General features: G+C 45.6%; 1 protein-coding gene across 4 annotated transcripts in view; it reads left to right on the top strand.

Annotated features, from left to right (window-relative positions):
• The window catches only part of MGRN1 (mahogunin ring finger 1), a 55,499-nt gene that overhangs the window by 24,820 nt on the left and 15,357 nt on the right, over positions 1 to 15,322 (top strand). For all 4 annotated transcript variants that reach the window (XM_065684069.1, XM_065684068.1, XM_065684070.1 and 1 more), the window contains exons 5-8: positions 4,158 to 4,275; positions 8,153 to 8,219; positions 11,196 to 11,248; positions 14,416 to 14,463. In XM_065684069.1, the coding sequence (XP_065540141.1) occupies positions 4,158 to 4,275; positions 8,153 to 8,219; positions 11,196 to 11,248; positions 14,416 to 14,463 (286 nt within the window). The remainder of the gene's footprint in view (positions 1 to 4,157; positions 4,276 to 8,152; positions 8,220 to 11,195; positions 11,249 to 14,415; positions 14,464 to 15,322) is intronic.

The following is a 15,322-nucleotide window of genomic DNA, read 5'->3' as shown; positions in this document are numbered from 1 at the left end:
CTCCAGTGAGCATGTAGCAACAGAAATTTAACTCTGCATAGCCAGAGGTTCCTAACATTAGCATGCCAGTGGTGGCTCGGGTGCTACTTAAGGTCTGCAGGTGCCCAGTAGCAAGTCTGGACTGCCTACAGGGAGAAGACTGTGAGCCACAGGCTGAGTTTCTCTGTGCAGGTAGTGAGTGCTTCTCAAATGATGATGGAGGAGTGAGACTGTGGAAGCGTTTAGTTTGTTTCTTGTTCTCTCAGAAATCATGGTGCTGTAGTCACAGGGCTTGTCGTCTGCTGGTTCTCCAATACACAGCTGGTTTTGGTGGGGGGTAAAGCTTTGATGTGAAGGAGGAAGGAGTCAGTGTGGAGTGTAAGCTTTGCTTTGTGAGAGTAAAGGTGTATCAAAGAGCTTACAGAAGGAGAGGGGCAGCATGAATCCTGAGGACAGAGCTGGGGGCTGTTGCTGCAGTCAGCAGTGTGGTACCTTGTGTTACTGGTGATTCTCACACTGTTGGGTACCTGAGCAAAGAAAGAGGTTTAAAAAGATGTGACCAGGGATTTCTGTTTGGTCCTGACCTAATAGGACAGACCCCATTTCTCCAGTGTCCTGAGCTGACAGTGCTCACGAGGTGGTTTTGTTACATCTCCTTTCTGGGTGGAATCCTGGCCTGGTGCAGTCTGATGAACAGCAGCCCAGACATTCAGATTTCAGCCTTTATGCAGGGAGAGGCGGTGCGTTGCTTCTCTGCTATCTTTTATTCTTAATACATGCTCTCCTTTGCTGTAACACATCTCCACAACTCTACAGAGCTTCTCCACCGCTGTTTGCTGTAAACCCACAGCAGCACAGGCAGGTAGTAGGACACTTATAAATACAGCAGATGCCAACAAAAAGGGCTGGAGATGGATAAAGTCCACTTAGACACTAATATGCAGGATACTTGCTTTGTAACAGCTTGCCAAGTTATGCTGCTGTGCAGCATGAGGAGGATGTGCTTGTGCAGTGGATCCCATGCATTACCTCAGAAAGGTGGTTGATCTCTGTGACAATCTGGGATCAGCACTCCAGGGAGTTCACCAGGCCCTGGCCCTGCTGATGCTCAGCAGCCTCAGCACTGGCTGCTGGTCCCCAGCATTGTCTGGGTGTTCAGATCCAAGTCTGATAGAAGGTTTGACAGTGGGGCTTAGGCAGTGACGCAGTCTGAAACATAAGGCCCACTTGGTTCACTTGGGGAAGTCTCCTTGGTGTTTTTGTCATACTCTTCAGCTCAGAAAATCTGTGTACCTGGTTTATTTCTTTTGTCAGGGATAGTGAGAGCAGCAAGTCTATGAGAGCATTGTCCTACCCTGTACTCCTTGGAACAGGGTTACTTGTTTTCCTGTTGCAGACTGGCTTCAGCTTCTGGTGCTGTAAGTGCAGGTCCTCTGCCTTTTCTGGCATGCATCATAAGCATGTTTACACCCTTCTCCCAGCTCCACTCTCTCCCCTGCACTTCATTTCCAGTGGGTTCCTGACTTGCTGTCACCTTGGATAAGTCATTCTTCCATCCCCTGCTTTCCCAGCTGTAGAGGGAGAACTGTGCTTCTCTGCAGAGCTGGGAAGCATTGAGAGCACCACAAAAGGAGCTAGATACAAGCTTGCTCTATTCATTGTGCTTGACAAGTCAGTAAATAAAACTTCACTCAATTGCTCACTCTGTAATTCGCACATAAAAGACCTGTCATTCTGATCTCTCCCACACTATGCTTTAAATGCAAAGGGTGGAGTGAGACCTTCTAGTAAAGCAGCACAACTTCAGAGCAGTACAGAATGGTCTTTGAGGGTAAGGTCTTGGCATAAATAACATGATGTACCTGCCTCGGCAGGAAAGCAGAGTGTACGTGGTGAACCCAGCCTTCATCATGGCCTTCCAGCTCATGGATCTTGTGACACTTGATAAAACTTCTGGATCCTCAAACAGTGTAGGTACTACAGTTGCTTTCCAGAGAAAGGCAGCAGTTCATGCCAGTGCAGAGCCTGGGGTTTCCTCCTTGGGTTTGAGAGGAATTAATAGATAATTCATCATCTCCTGGTATCCAGATTCTTATCCTTCAGCTGCAGAATGCATCCTAATCATTGTGCTTTAAGGCTCTGTGTTACAGTGCTGGTTGGCCTGAGCTCAGGAGGGTAGCCCACTGGCTCTGAGCTAAAACTCTTGAGTGTCAAGTTTTCACTCACAGCATCGCTTGAAGCTGAGTTTTAAGGTTCAGGCATGTCCTCTGTAATCATCTCCATCATCCTTCAGCCCAGTCTTCCCATCTCTGGTGTAATGCTTAGTTCTGCACTTCTTGGTTGACTCTGCCCTGTGGGCTTTTCCCACGGATTTTGCTTCACCCCCTCTGGCAATGAGCTGCCCAGGCCTCTTGCTCCTTGCTTACAGAAACCAGGAGGCATTACCTTGGATATAGAAAAGCTTTTTACTGCCATCCCCTTCTGGTGTGCTGCACTCCTCCACAAAGTGTAGCTGGGCCAAAGGAACTTGGAGCTTCCAGCCTTTGCTTATGTACCTGGTGAATTGTAAGTTGTGTCTGTGTTTCAGAAGAGCTGAATATCCTCAAAAGTACAGAATGATGTTTTTAAGCAAGGATTCTCTTTTCTTTGCCTCTGTGCATGCTGTGCTTGATGGGGCTCTGCACTGACTCTGCCACAGCAAATGCCTCGATCTCCTCTGCTGTTGTCTCCTTTGCTGCAGGGCTAGCAGTAGTACTTGCCCATGTATTCTCTGACAGATGGAATCAGCAAGATCTGAGGAGCTGGTTGTACATCCCAAGTTGAATTAAGGAAAACCTCAGCCTGAAGTTCCTAGTGCTAATGTGACACCTGTACCTAGAGCCTGTCCCTGGGCTGTCTGCTCCATCAGGGACAGTGGCAATCAAGTTTGAAGAGTCAACAAGGCTTCAAGCTTGTAGCTGTTCAGTGTGCAGTGGCTGCAGGCCAGCACGCCCTCAGTCTTACCGTGTGAAGTGTTGTTTAGGAAGTGATGGTTAGTGTGCAGAAGAGATAACATGCCATTACTATGACTGGCTGTTTGTCTTGTCGAGCTGGAGCTAGACCTGTCTCATCACTGTGCCAGGGGAGGTTGTTTCTGCAGTGTAAGCCTCTTGGGCAAGGGATCTCTCTCTCTGGTTTGCTAACAAGCTCTGAACACATGGTTGGTAGCTCAACAGGAAAGGCTTTGGTGTTAAAAACAGCCTCAGATGTTCCCACTGTGTTTTGCAGTTTGCTGCCTCCTCTCCCATGCCGGAATTGGCGTTGCCCATCCAGCTCAGAAATCACCCTGGCAGGGGCAAAAACTTCCTGATTCTGTTTTACCATGGAAGCCCACTGTGCATCGTACTGACAGCCAGTGGGCAATGAAAGGTCCCTCCCGGGGCAGACACGGCTGGGGAGCCCTGGATGCAGAAGACGGTGGATGATAGCTATGGTCCCGTGCCAGAGATGTTCATCCCAGCACAGCAGTGCTGGTGTTTCTGTGCTGGGTTCAAGACAGTGGAATTGTGACTCTTCTATAGGTGGCCAGCATCGGGGACTGGTTGGTGTGTGTCTGGTGATGTTGGTTGCCCTTGCAACACCTCTGGGGAAGCACACAAAGAATAATAGAGCAGTGAATTGGAATGGCTCCTGCTTACCGGGATGATGGTGAGCCAGCCAAGTGTTTCTCACTGCAGAGCTGTCCTGCAGAGGCATGGGAGAGCTTTCACCACTGTGCTGGGTTGTGTGTTCCCACTGTTAGATCATTGCTGCTTCTTCCTGGGTTCCCTGCAGAAAGTAAGACTGTGTGCTGGGCTGAAAGCCGGCATTGCCTTGGCCCTGGATTTAGTTAGCCAGCCTTTGCCAGGTTGCTGCACCCCACTGTACTCCTCTGACACCTAGTGTTCCCAGGTGGGTCAGTATGGGCCCAATCAGACCTTGCCTGTCTGTGCTGCTTTCCCTTCCCTGTGCTCACCTTCTTGCTTTGACCTTCCTCTTCCTTTTCTGTATCTCCACTGAATGGCTGCCAGCCCCTGCCAGCTCTGCCTCTTAGAGCTGCCACTTGTGATTCCTGAAAGGCGGACAGGCAGGAATGAATGAGAGCCCAGCTGAGAACAATCACATGTTACAGCAAGTTTTCTTTCCCCCCCTTTCTCCAGATACAGCACAAAGAATCCCTCTCTGCAGTCGGAGACAGTTCATTACAAGAGGGGGGTAAGCCAGCAATTCTCCTTGCCTTCCTTCAAGATAGATTTCTCAGACTGGAAGGATGATGAGGTAAGTCTTTTCTCAGCATCCCCTTCTTTTCACAAGCTTGTTGTCACAGAAGCACTAGACTTCATTTAGTGCCATGAAGTTATGGCTGTAGAACACCCTTTCCCAGCTGCCATGGCCTGTTTTGTGGGTATGAGATGAACAGGGCCCCAGGAGGAGCAGATATGAACACTGTATGGGAACTTGGCAGGTAGATCAGGCAAACAGCGAAGAAACCCAAAGAAGCTACTTTTGATATCACTGATCAGCTGGCATCCCAGTGTCCAGTGTAGGAGGGAGATTGCAGAGATTACACTGGAGCTCTTCCTGGAGGAACCTGCCACTCCTCAGCCTTCCTCTCCCTGACAGCCAAAGAGCTCCTGGGAACAAATGTCTGTCTTGGTGGGGTTTTTGTTTTGGTTTTTTTTTTTTGGCTGATCACCTGGACCTTTGTTCTCCAAAGCAGGGTGCATGCAAGACAGCTCACTGGGGTGCAGGGAGGAACTTCAGTAGTGCTCCTATGTATCTTATAAATAATAAATACACATATATTTGGAGTATGTTCTTAAAATTTTTTACTGTTTGGATGAACAGTCAAAATGCTTTATAGATTACTGCTCTAGAAGGCTGCTGTTGAAGGGCTACATCCTGCATTATTGAATGTAGCAGTACAGTGAGGTGGGGGGATACTCTCCCTTCTGGGGCAGATTCACACTGGTGTATTATTGATAAATAAGGGAATGCCTTTCCTCCTTTTAGTTTAACCCATAACTGCAAACAAAGGAAGGCTTGTTTTTAATTAAACTCTGTGGCTTTTACCACATAGCAAGATCTGTGGAATCCTATTAGTTTTAATATCTTCGCAAAATTCCAACCCAGGCAGTCACTGCTTCTTGAGCCCCTGAGCTTTGGCCCAAGGGCTTCCTCTGCATGTGATGCAGGGCAGGGAGGCCTTGATCTTTCCCCTGCTCTGTGCAGGTCTGCCATAAAAGATTCCTGATGCAGAGGAGTTGGACTGCAGCTACTGCTAATGTATTTGTTCCTGTGGACCCCTCTCTGGATCAACTATGATACAGTGTTCATTTCCTGACCCAAGCCTGTATTGTATAAGTGAAACCTGATAGATAACTCCAAATATAAAAAAAAACCCCAAAAACTACCAAACAAAAAAACAACAAACAAGGAAGAAAAAGGGGAAAAAAAAAGGGGGGGGGGAAGCAATCTTTCATGTGTTTTGAAAGATTGAATAGCTATTGTCTTGGAGTTACAGTTATAACCATAATCAGTCCCGTGCCTCAACAAATGCCATGGTGGTTACCAAAAGCCTGCAGAGTCTGGTCTCCTGATGTCTTGGCTTTTCTGCCAATATGTGATTTCACAAGTTCAGCCTACAAAAGCCTGGAAGAGCTGCTTTTCAACCCCTTCTGTCATCTGAGACAGCTGGAAAGTAGGAGCTCAGATCCCTTTTTTCTTAAAGAATTGAGAAACTTAATTTTCACCTTTGTTCCTGCCAGCAAGGTTTTAACTCAAGTACTAAAGTCACATCCCTGTGACAGCTTAAAGGGAGAGATGCTACAGAAAAGCTTCTAGCTTATTTTGCTTGATTCTGCTTCATCTTCTGTCTCCTCTTATTTTCATTGGTGTTACCTGGGAGCTCTGGTTGTGGAGGTAATATGGAACAAGCACTGTGATTCGGAAGAGTTTCTTCTCCTGTTTTGGCTCTGTGTACATATCAATCCTTGTCCTCATAAGTCCAGTAAAATGCACACAGCTAAATCTTAAGTGGCCACTGAAATGCAGCACTTACACCTGAGAGAGCTGGCAGAGTGTTATCACTGAGCTGTGCACAATTGCATGCTCCAGATTGCTCTTCAGCATTGCTGCTGGTGTTGTCCAAAAACCCCAGATTTACTTCATGTTTTTGCTCACTGTAATGCTTGCATATGATGTAGTTCTTGGCTGGCCAACAGAAGGGAAAATAATCTTCTGTTGGGTTGTTATGTGGAAAGCTTTATAAAAGTTCACTATGTCTTCATAATATACTGGTTTGCTTGCAAGTTACAGTGTATGGCTTGTGTTGAGGCAGTTGTTTTCAGGTCCTAAAAATGAATGTGAAATGGAGCCTTAAAGAGGCCTTTTGTTTGAGAATGCAAAAGTTTGTCGTAAAGCAACCACAAATCTGTGATGTGACTTTCCCTTCAAATTGACAAACAGTAACTGTTGTCGTACTGTAATAAATCAGAGCAGGAAGCAAAGCAAAACCATAAGATTCTTTCAGCAATTTTAATCAGTTGTCCTCGATGAATGTCCCTCTGTGGCATGCCATAAAGGCTCAAAAATGCAGGCTGGAAAATAGTGGCTTAATGAAACTCTTCTATGACAAATACTGAGCGGTTAAATGAGATTTTTGCATTTGCTTTGTTACTCTGCTGTTCTGGAAAGAGAATGGATTCTGGTAGTTTAAAAGAGAAATAAAATGTGAAACTCTCATACTGAGGATGAAAATCAATGTCCCCCAGGCTTGAAGACCAGCTTGGTCAAATCATAAGGTCTTTTAGCACATACCTGTTTGGAATCACATTTGAATGGGTGTGTGTGTGCAAAGCTTTGTTAGGCAGCTAAGAGTCACTTCCAGAAAGCACTGCAGAAGCTGAGTGGCCCCAAAGGCAAGTAACGTGCATGAGGAGTGTGCAGCTGTGGGCAGAGGAGCAGCACAACTGCAGTCCTCTCTTTCCCTGGCTGTGAGCTTTTGCAGTCCAAAGCACGTGCCTGCAGCTCTTGGCAGAGGCACAGCCATGTGGCTAATGGCTATGACATACTTGGCTGGTGGTTCACTGGGTATATAATCTCCTGGTGTACAGTTACCATTCATTTCAGGATGAACATTCAGGTTGTAATTCATTTGAGGAGGAATATTTTCAACTATGTTAAAGTTCATGGTGAGGGTTACCTTCCTTCCATTCTGAGTGTTCTGGATTGCCATATGTGCCAATGTCAACAACTATCTTGATAGTTTATCTTATGACTAGCTGGACAAAATCATGCTGCACATGATGCTGGGGCTGCAGGACAGTGAGGGGAGCCCTGAAGCACCACCTGAGCGGTGCTGTGCCACTTCGAACTGGGTCTCAGTTTTCATTGGACAGCTGAAAACAGACTACCTGGTAAAATGACAGCTTCCTCTCTCTTGGCAAGAGATGAGACCAAAAAATCCAAGCCAGTAATTAACGAAAACCACCAGAAATCCAGTCTCTGAGCCACTTCCGTTCTTGGCATAGGATCATGTTTGTAAGGTTGCATTTTTCTTGTGTTTGTAAGATGACATGGAGCTTTTGAAACGTTTTAATGAAGTGCAGGGCAAAGGAAGAAATTGAGTCTGTTTTGCTTGCACTCAAGTGAGATCTTAAATTTTCACTCTCGCCAAGTAGAAGGTTAAGGACCTGAATTTCATAACATGCCAAGAGATGGAAATCAGTCTGGTGTTTCTTTAAAGTGTTGCATGATCTCGAAGTTTTTCAGATTTTTCTCTATGTCTTCAGGAACTTCATACAGAGTCAGGGCTTCTTTTGTAGTGTAGGGAGCAATAGTGTGTACTGCTGTTCTATAACCAGTATACCATAGAATCACAGAATGATTAGGGTTGAAAAGGACCTGAAAGACCATCTAGTTCCACCCCCCCTGCCATGGGCAGGGACATGTATATATGTTGTAGTTATTCTGGTTGACTCCCTTTGAAAGTTGGTGCCTGAGTTTTAAATTCTCCTGCTCTTTTGTGTCATTTTGAGACCAGGGAGTGGGTCAGAAGGTGCTTTCGTTCCTCTGATGTTACCTCCATCTTGAGCACTGTCTTCAGGCAAGCCTGGTGTGAATTGTCTAACCTCCTCTCATTTCTTTCCCTCAGCTGAACTTTGACTTGGATCGTGGTGTGTTCCCTGTGGTTATCCGAGCAGTGGTGGATGAAGGAGATGGTAAGCATATGGTGGTGTGCTCTGATGGTCGTCTAGCTCTCTTTGAGGTTATGTGACTCCTTCAGGGCAGGCCTTATTCTGCAATGATGAAAACATTTTACCTGTAGCGGAGGCCTGGGGAACCATTCCAGAATAAAAATATTTCGGGATTTCACCTTAACTTACCTGTGTTGAAAGGGCCTAGCTAACCATGGGTTCTTACATAAAAACACACTTTTTAAAATAGCCTCATTTCTTTACAGGAAAAATGGCCAGGTATTTAGTGTTGGAATAGTGTTTGGGTGAGCTCTTGGCTCTGCCACCAATGCCAGGAACAAATCAGAGCAGATTACTTTCTCTTTGGGTTTTGCGTTTGCAGTTTGTAAGGCAAGAAGGGAGTTTACTCCATCTTTAACTGGGGGGATTTGTCCACATAAAACCTATAGCTAACTGTAGGGTGGGCCCTCCCCTAGGAATGGTCAGAGGAGAAGAAATTACTTTCAAATGCTTAGCCCACTGTTCAAGCAGATACAGCTTCTTCCAACAGTTTAAGATTCTCCTGCTTCTTCTGAACGTTGCTGAATGGTTACAATTAAAGAGCATAACCTTTGATAAGAAGTAATATTGTTGATTATGTTTAAAGCGCATTGCCATTTTGGAGGGGAAAGTCCAACAAATGTTTGGATTGTTACGTTCCACAGTATTTCCCTTAAGGGGAGTGTGCTTTTGAGCTCCATGTGTTTGCACTCGTTCTAAGCATCAGCAATGAAAAGCACACAAGTAACTCATGCGTTCTCTAAAGCCAGGGGCTGATGTGGTCAGCAGGACTAGCATTTCACTTCCGCTGTTTGTAACATTTTGTACAATATATACGAATAATTAGAAAGGAAAAAGGCCCGTTGTTGATTGCGTTGTTTAGTGCAGTCACTTGCTCAGTTTCTTATGTTATAGATGTGAAATTGCCCAGAAATTCATTGCCTTATTTTACAGTCCTTCAAGCACAGTGAAACAGAACCAATTTAAATTGGATCAACCAATTTAAAGTGTGACTAACAAAGCACAGTGCAACATAGAGGAAACTGCTTCTAAAGTGCATCTATTTTTAGTGATTTTGGGCACTATTAGTGAAATTGACATAAATGTATATTTCTTGACCATAAATATAAAACATCCTTTGTTTATGGAGCTTTTGGCAAGGTATTTGTACTTTCTAATTTTTGGCATGCCTAGAAGGACCAAAAATAGAACAGGAGGCAGCATGGGAAGCGTACGTTTATGCACATACCATGCCCAGTCTTAGCCAATAGTGTCCTGTCATCTCTTAATAACCTGGAAAGGCAATTGCTTTTAAATCCTCTCCTGGAGAGAATATCAGCATAGAAATATATGACACTTGAGCGAGATTTCAGGAGATTGTTGTGTATTTTGGTTCTGTTTTTAACTGCTGGGACTGGAAGGAGCTGGCCTTGTGTGTTTGGAGCACCTGGAAAATTACAGCTGGCCTGTGACTGCTTGTGTTAAGTAAAATTGAATGGCAAATTAAAATAGCAGTCAGTGAGATGTTGGTTTGGACTGAATTCTGACAGATGTGTGCGTGCCATGGAGAATGTGAGCTCGCAGTGTTAGCCCTTTCACATTGCTGCCGGCAGGACGGCTCTCAGGGGAAGGTACAGAAACCCTTTAGGGAGGGAAGGTGCTGCACCGCTCCAGCCACACACACTGCTTGAATGCCATGGAGGATATGAGGCAAGCAATGTCTGCTGTCTCTTTCTTGGCTATTCAAACTGCTGGGAGAGTCCTGGATTTCATGTATTGAGTAAGCTGGAGCAGCCTTTCTCTTGGCTGGCAATGGGGGGAGCAAGCAGATGAATTGCCAGTTTCAGCCTTCTTTTCTGCATGCCATTATGTTCCCAATTGCACCCAAATTGCCACGTCAAGTTTTGGTTACCAGCAAATCCACAGGTATGGACTCTCTTCTCCCATCTGCTGCTGTTCTCAAACCTGATCTTTGTGCTGTAGTCCCATTCACTGGTGTTCTGGAGGCCCAAAGGAAGCTGCTGAGCTCCCCTCCCTTTTAGACAACTCAGGAGTTGCTTCCTTCAGCTTTTTGGCACAGAGGTGATAGTTTCTGCCAGCTCTTCTGCATGTGCTGAGCACAGCCCAGGTACTTGTTGGTTCGGGCAGGGCAAGGTGGATACATGCCTTCCCTTCTCTCTGTGACTCCTCTATGACCTCTGTCTTCCATTTCCGTATAATGAGTCTGAACATAAGTAAGCAAAAGGGTCCAACCAGTTGGAGCTGAACAGAACCTTAAAGCCTTGAGCCAAGGAGACTGGGATTGTACCTCCGCTTCTTCTATTCTGTATCTGCATTTGGAATCATGGATGCAATACTGAAACCTCTGACAGACCCTTCTCAGCGGTGTTGGATTAAGAGGGAAGCCTTGAGTTTGGAAGAGGGAAGATAGGATGTTTGTCATTGGGGGAAAAAAATCAGAGAACTGGACAGAGGTGTTTTATGTCCAGAATTGGTATGAGAAATAAATGTTTTATGAGTGTGTCAGATTAGATTGAAATAAAGAGATAAATAACAGGTCTGGAAGTGCTGCCAACTGCAGTTAAACCAGATGGATTTATTAATCTCTGTGATCAATTCAGGTAATTAAAAACAGGAATTTGAGGGGAGAGTGGAGTCCCACTGAGCGTTTTGTTTTACTTTCCCTTTCCAGCCTCTGAAAACAAAGTGGAATAGTTTGGAGCACCCGAGATAACGAAGGCATGTCTGTATGGGTCCCACTATAGAGTCCAGCAGGGTTTTGTTCTTGCTCTGCAGGAGTGCAAGATGACAAAATAAGAAGAGTTTTAAATTGCAAGAGGAGATGAAAATAGAACAGATGGCGGTTCAGGAATTGTGAACTGACTGAAATGCAGCTTGGGGTGGTTTTGTGCTTGTGCTGTTTTCAAGGTTTAACCAGGACTGCTCTTTCTATTTTTGCAGTGGTGGTTGAGGTGACAGGTCATGCCCATGTTCTTCTGGCTGCATTTGAAAAGGTAAATGAGTTCTTTTTCCCTCTGTCCCTGTCCTTGCATAGGTAGATGTTTTCATGGGTCATTAGTTTGTATTTACATAGCACTTAGCACAATGGAGTCCTGCCCCGGACTGGGTGCTATTGTAGTACAAATAATTGCTTGCAAATAATTGCTCCTGTGCAGCCTGTAATTATCATTTGTACCTCAGCTGGTCACTCAGCTAATTGTAGCTGGTGTTTCCTGTGAGTGGGAGAGGGTGTGCCTCAGTGGCTGAGATGTTTGAGGGTGGAAGGTGTTGACCATAGCTGCTACCATGCAGTTTTCCAGGGCATCGTGATCTCTTTGCAGAACTGGATCTGATGTGTCCAGACCCTGTTGTACCATTGTGTGGCCTTAGTTTACACGTAGGACCAAGCCCTTGTAAATAATTAGGGTATATCCTGCATAAAGACTTTGAGCTCCACTACTTTTCAGTGGTGTGTTTGATGTAGCTGACTGCTGCCTACATGGTAAGGCTAAGCCAAGCTGTATGCCACAAACCTTGATAACAGAATCTCTTCCCATGATACTTGGACCCTGAAAACAGTTGCAAGATCCATAACTGCATCATGTTGTATCTGGTTGTGGAATACTGCAGACATATATCCTGGGCAAGTGATACTTGTAGTGACATGCTAAGATGAGGCAAGAGATGATAGAGCAGAGCTGGGCATGTAGAGGGAAGCAGCATCAATTCTGTGCTCTTAGAAATTCCTCACATCCAGGCTGGCATGTGGCTGACTTCTGTTTCTCAATCTGCTTGGTTCCTGCCATGTCCTTGAGCAAGTTGTCAGGTCTTACTTTGTTCCTCCTGGGTGGATAATGTGGATGGTGACAAGCTGAGTCAGAGGGCATGGGAAGCACAGTCAGTCCTAAAGAAGCCCTGTGGTTCGAAGATGCTCTTAAGTTTTCTAGGCTGCTTTTTGTTTGAGTTAGTGAAGAAGAGTTTTCCTATGCTAGAAGGGCTGCACTGAGCACTGGCTCTGTAGGTAGTTCTGTTTCTGGCAATAAGAGATGAGGTGGGCAGCTGCAGCACCCCTGGGACTAGTGCAGGGATTTACTCTTCTAGTTTCCTCCTCCAGCTTATCTGGAAAAACAAAGCACATGGGAATCTCTCAGTTGTTCAGCAGCACCAGGGAGAGGACAGTGTGGGCAGTGGGTCCTTGGGTTAGGCTGTGGTGTTTGGAGCCCATCTGTCATTTTGGCAGGAAAGTACGTTAGGTGGAGAACCCCAGTCTTGCAAAATGATTGTTCAGCCATTTCTGAGGAGAGAAAAATAGATGAGACCATCAGCTTCCTGCGTATTACAGCCTGATTTTGAAGGTATGCCCACATCTGTGAGACTCACCTGTGCTCCTCACCTATTGCCTTTTTGGTTGCAGCAAGGTTCAATTTAGGCTTTGGATCTGATGCTGCGAGTATGACTTTTACTTTCAAAGGAGTGTGTCTAGTTGCTGTTTTCCAAATATCCAAACATAGCGCTGTTGCAGTAAGCCCAGCCTCTGTAGTCATGGAGTAGAGCTTTTGCTGGATTTGTCCCAACTCTCAAGTTCCCATTCTAGCATCCCATGGCCAGCACTTGGTAGTAGCACTTTGTAGAAAGTAGGAAAATACACACATATTGGTAATGTGTCAGCATGAAGGCAGTAGTGAAGCTTTAGAAAGTTCTGTCTGATGAGACTGGAAAGTGGCTTAAACTGCTGCAGCTTTGGAAGCAGGATTTCAAGGCTTATAGGTAAATTTCACCTACTGTGCAGGACCTGGGAGCATTCTGGATGCACAAAGTTGATGGCAAAAGCCTGAAAGTAATGTTCAGGGACCTGAATGAGGTATGAGGCAAAACTGGGAACTAACTAAAGCTGGTCAGGCCGTTGCATCAATGCTGGATTATGTGCTGTGTCCAGGTCTGAGCTCAAGGATTGAATGTGCCTCCCTTTTTTAGTCTGTGTGTGCTGTGAGTGGGAGACGCTGTCTGGTGGGGCCACTTCTTACTTCTCATCTTCCACTGCATACTTAAAACAAGATCAAAATCTTTCTTTTAATAAAAAAGTCACAGGGCAAAGTACATGTTGAGTTCTTTCTCCTCCCTGTTTCATTAAAATATATTCCCCATCCTTAGATTAATTGGGGCTTTTGAAGTGTAGGTCCATAAATCCAGAGGAGGTCCTTGCTAATAAGCACTGCTGATGATGGCCAGCGCATGCTCAGAGGACAGACAGACCTGCTCCCTATTTGCTATATATGTACCTTTAGGATCAGAATAGTAAGGTTGATGCTCTGTGCAGTCTGGCCTTGCAGCTCTTCCAAAGGCAGACACTTGGCGCTCTGTGTTTGCCTGGAGAACAGGACTGTTTTGTCTTTTGGTACAATGTTGCTCTCTTCCTTCTGAAACTCCTTCAGCAAACTGATGCATGGCTGCAGCTATTCACAGCGGCAGAGCCTGCTGGAGTTTCCCCTAAGTTTCCTTTCCTGCTCTCTAGACTGTGGCAGGAGAGCTGTTTTCTTTCAGTTTGGCTGGCCCTCGTGAAGGATGAAGAAAATAGAAATAGCGCACTATTCCTGTCACCAGTTCTGACACCAGGTATATACAGAATTGTTCCAGCTGTGCCTGCTGCCAGTGAGCAATTGAAAGGCTTGAGGCAGTCACTGCAGCTCTGAAGGTGGCAATGTGGAGTGTATGTGACTTGGTTTGGACTCCATCCAGTGAATGATTCTTGTTCTCAGTCTCCTGCCAGCCTCTTGCTCTCTCGGGGCTCTGGCCTCAAGAGAGGCTCTGTAACTGGATGTTATTTTAGGGTGTTAACAAATATCCCCTGCCAAGTCTTGCTGGATTGGTTGAAGACGTGTTTGCACCCAGTTGGACTGCTTGCAACCTGAAAGCACGCAGTGTGTCAAGGGATTTTTGTGCATGCTCTGACCCATTTCAGCCAGGTTTAGCTTGAGCCAAGTGCATCTAGCTCTGCATTGGAGCAGACAAGGGTCACTGATACCCTGTTCCATTAACTGCTGGGAATGATGGCCATTCAGGCTTTCCCTGTTACACTCATGTCACTCTCTCCTTAGGCAGCAGACATCAACTGATCATGAGTCTGTTTGCTCTTCATTTGTACACTTCAGCTATTTAATACATTTCCTTTTTTTCCTGCTAGCATGTTGATGGCAGCTTTTCCGTGAAGCCATTGAAACAGAAGCAAATTGTAAGTACCTCTTTCCTTAATTAAAGATGTTTGCTGGTGTCCCACAGGTGGCTGTCTGTACCCAGTGGGAAGCTTTAGTGTTACTTCACTGAGAGCCTGAGACCTCACCTCATTAGCTCAGATATCACAAGCAAAGGCAGTGAGCTGCTGGCAGCCCTTAATGTTGGGTTGTTTGTTGCACAAATAGATGTGTGTTGGGGAAAGAAATACGGCAGTGGGACTGGCAGAGCTATAGTGCAGGTCTCTGTGCTCCCCTGGGAGGCAGGCAGTATGTATAGATCTAGTCTTCCCTATACATTCCTGCCTTGCTGGTAAAGCACAGTACTGATGCTTACATATATAGATGTAAGTAAATTAGGCTTGTGTAAGTGAGCTTAAATGCTGTATGTGTTTAGAAGCGTGAAGCATATCTGTTCATTGACGTTGCCTGATCTCCTTAGGTTCTGTGTTTTGTGGTGTGGATAGATATCTTTTCAGGCTCCCAGTTTTCTGCCCGGAGGCTGAAAACTCTTAGCTTTCCACACGTATGAGCATGTTACGATATGAGGGGATCATCTTCTCCCTACACAAGCTTCCTTGTTGTGACCACAGTATCTTTGGAGCAGCCCCGGGGACTGAGACCTTTTGGCTCATCTTGCCTGTTCCCTACAAGTATCTTGGGACTTGAACAGTCACAGCATGGTCTTGCTTTTAAGCTGTCGTTTGTGTCCCAGGCTGCACACATTATGAGGGGAAGGGAAGACAGGAGACTAGCAAACTGGAAACATCAGGGTTCTGAAGCCCTTTTTTAGCCCATCTGATGTGGTGTGAAGCTGTGTAGTGCCTTATCAAGACTAAAATTGCATCCAGTCTTGCACTG

The sequence above is a fragment of the Lathamus discolor genome, chromosome 6, assembly GCF_037157495.1.
Source record: "Lathamus discolor isolate bLatDis1 chromosome 6, bLatDis1.hap1, whole genome shotgun sequence".
NCBI classification, from domain to species: Eukaryota; Metazoa; Chordata; class Aves; order Psittaciformes; family Psittacidae; genus Lathamus; species Lathamus discolor.
This window is presented reverse-complemented; position numbering and strand designations above follow the sequence as displayed.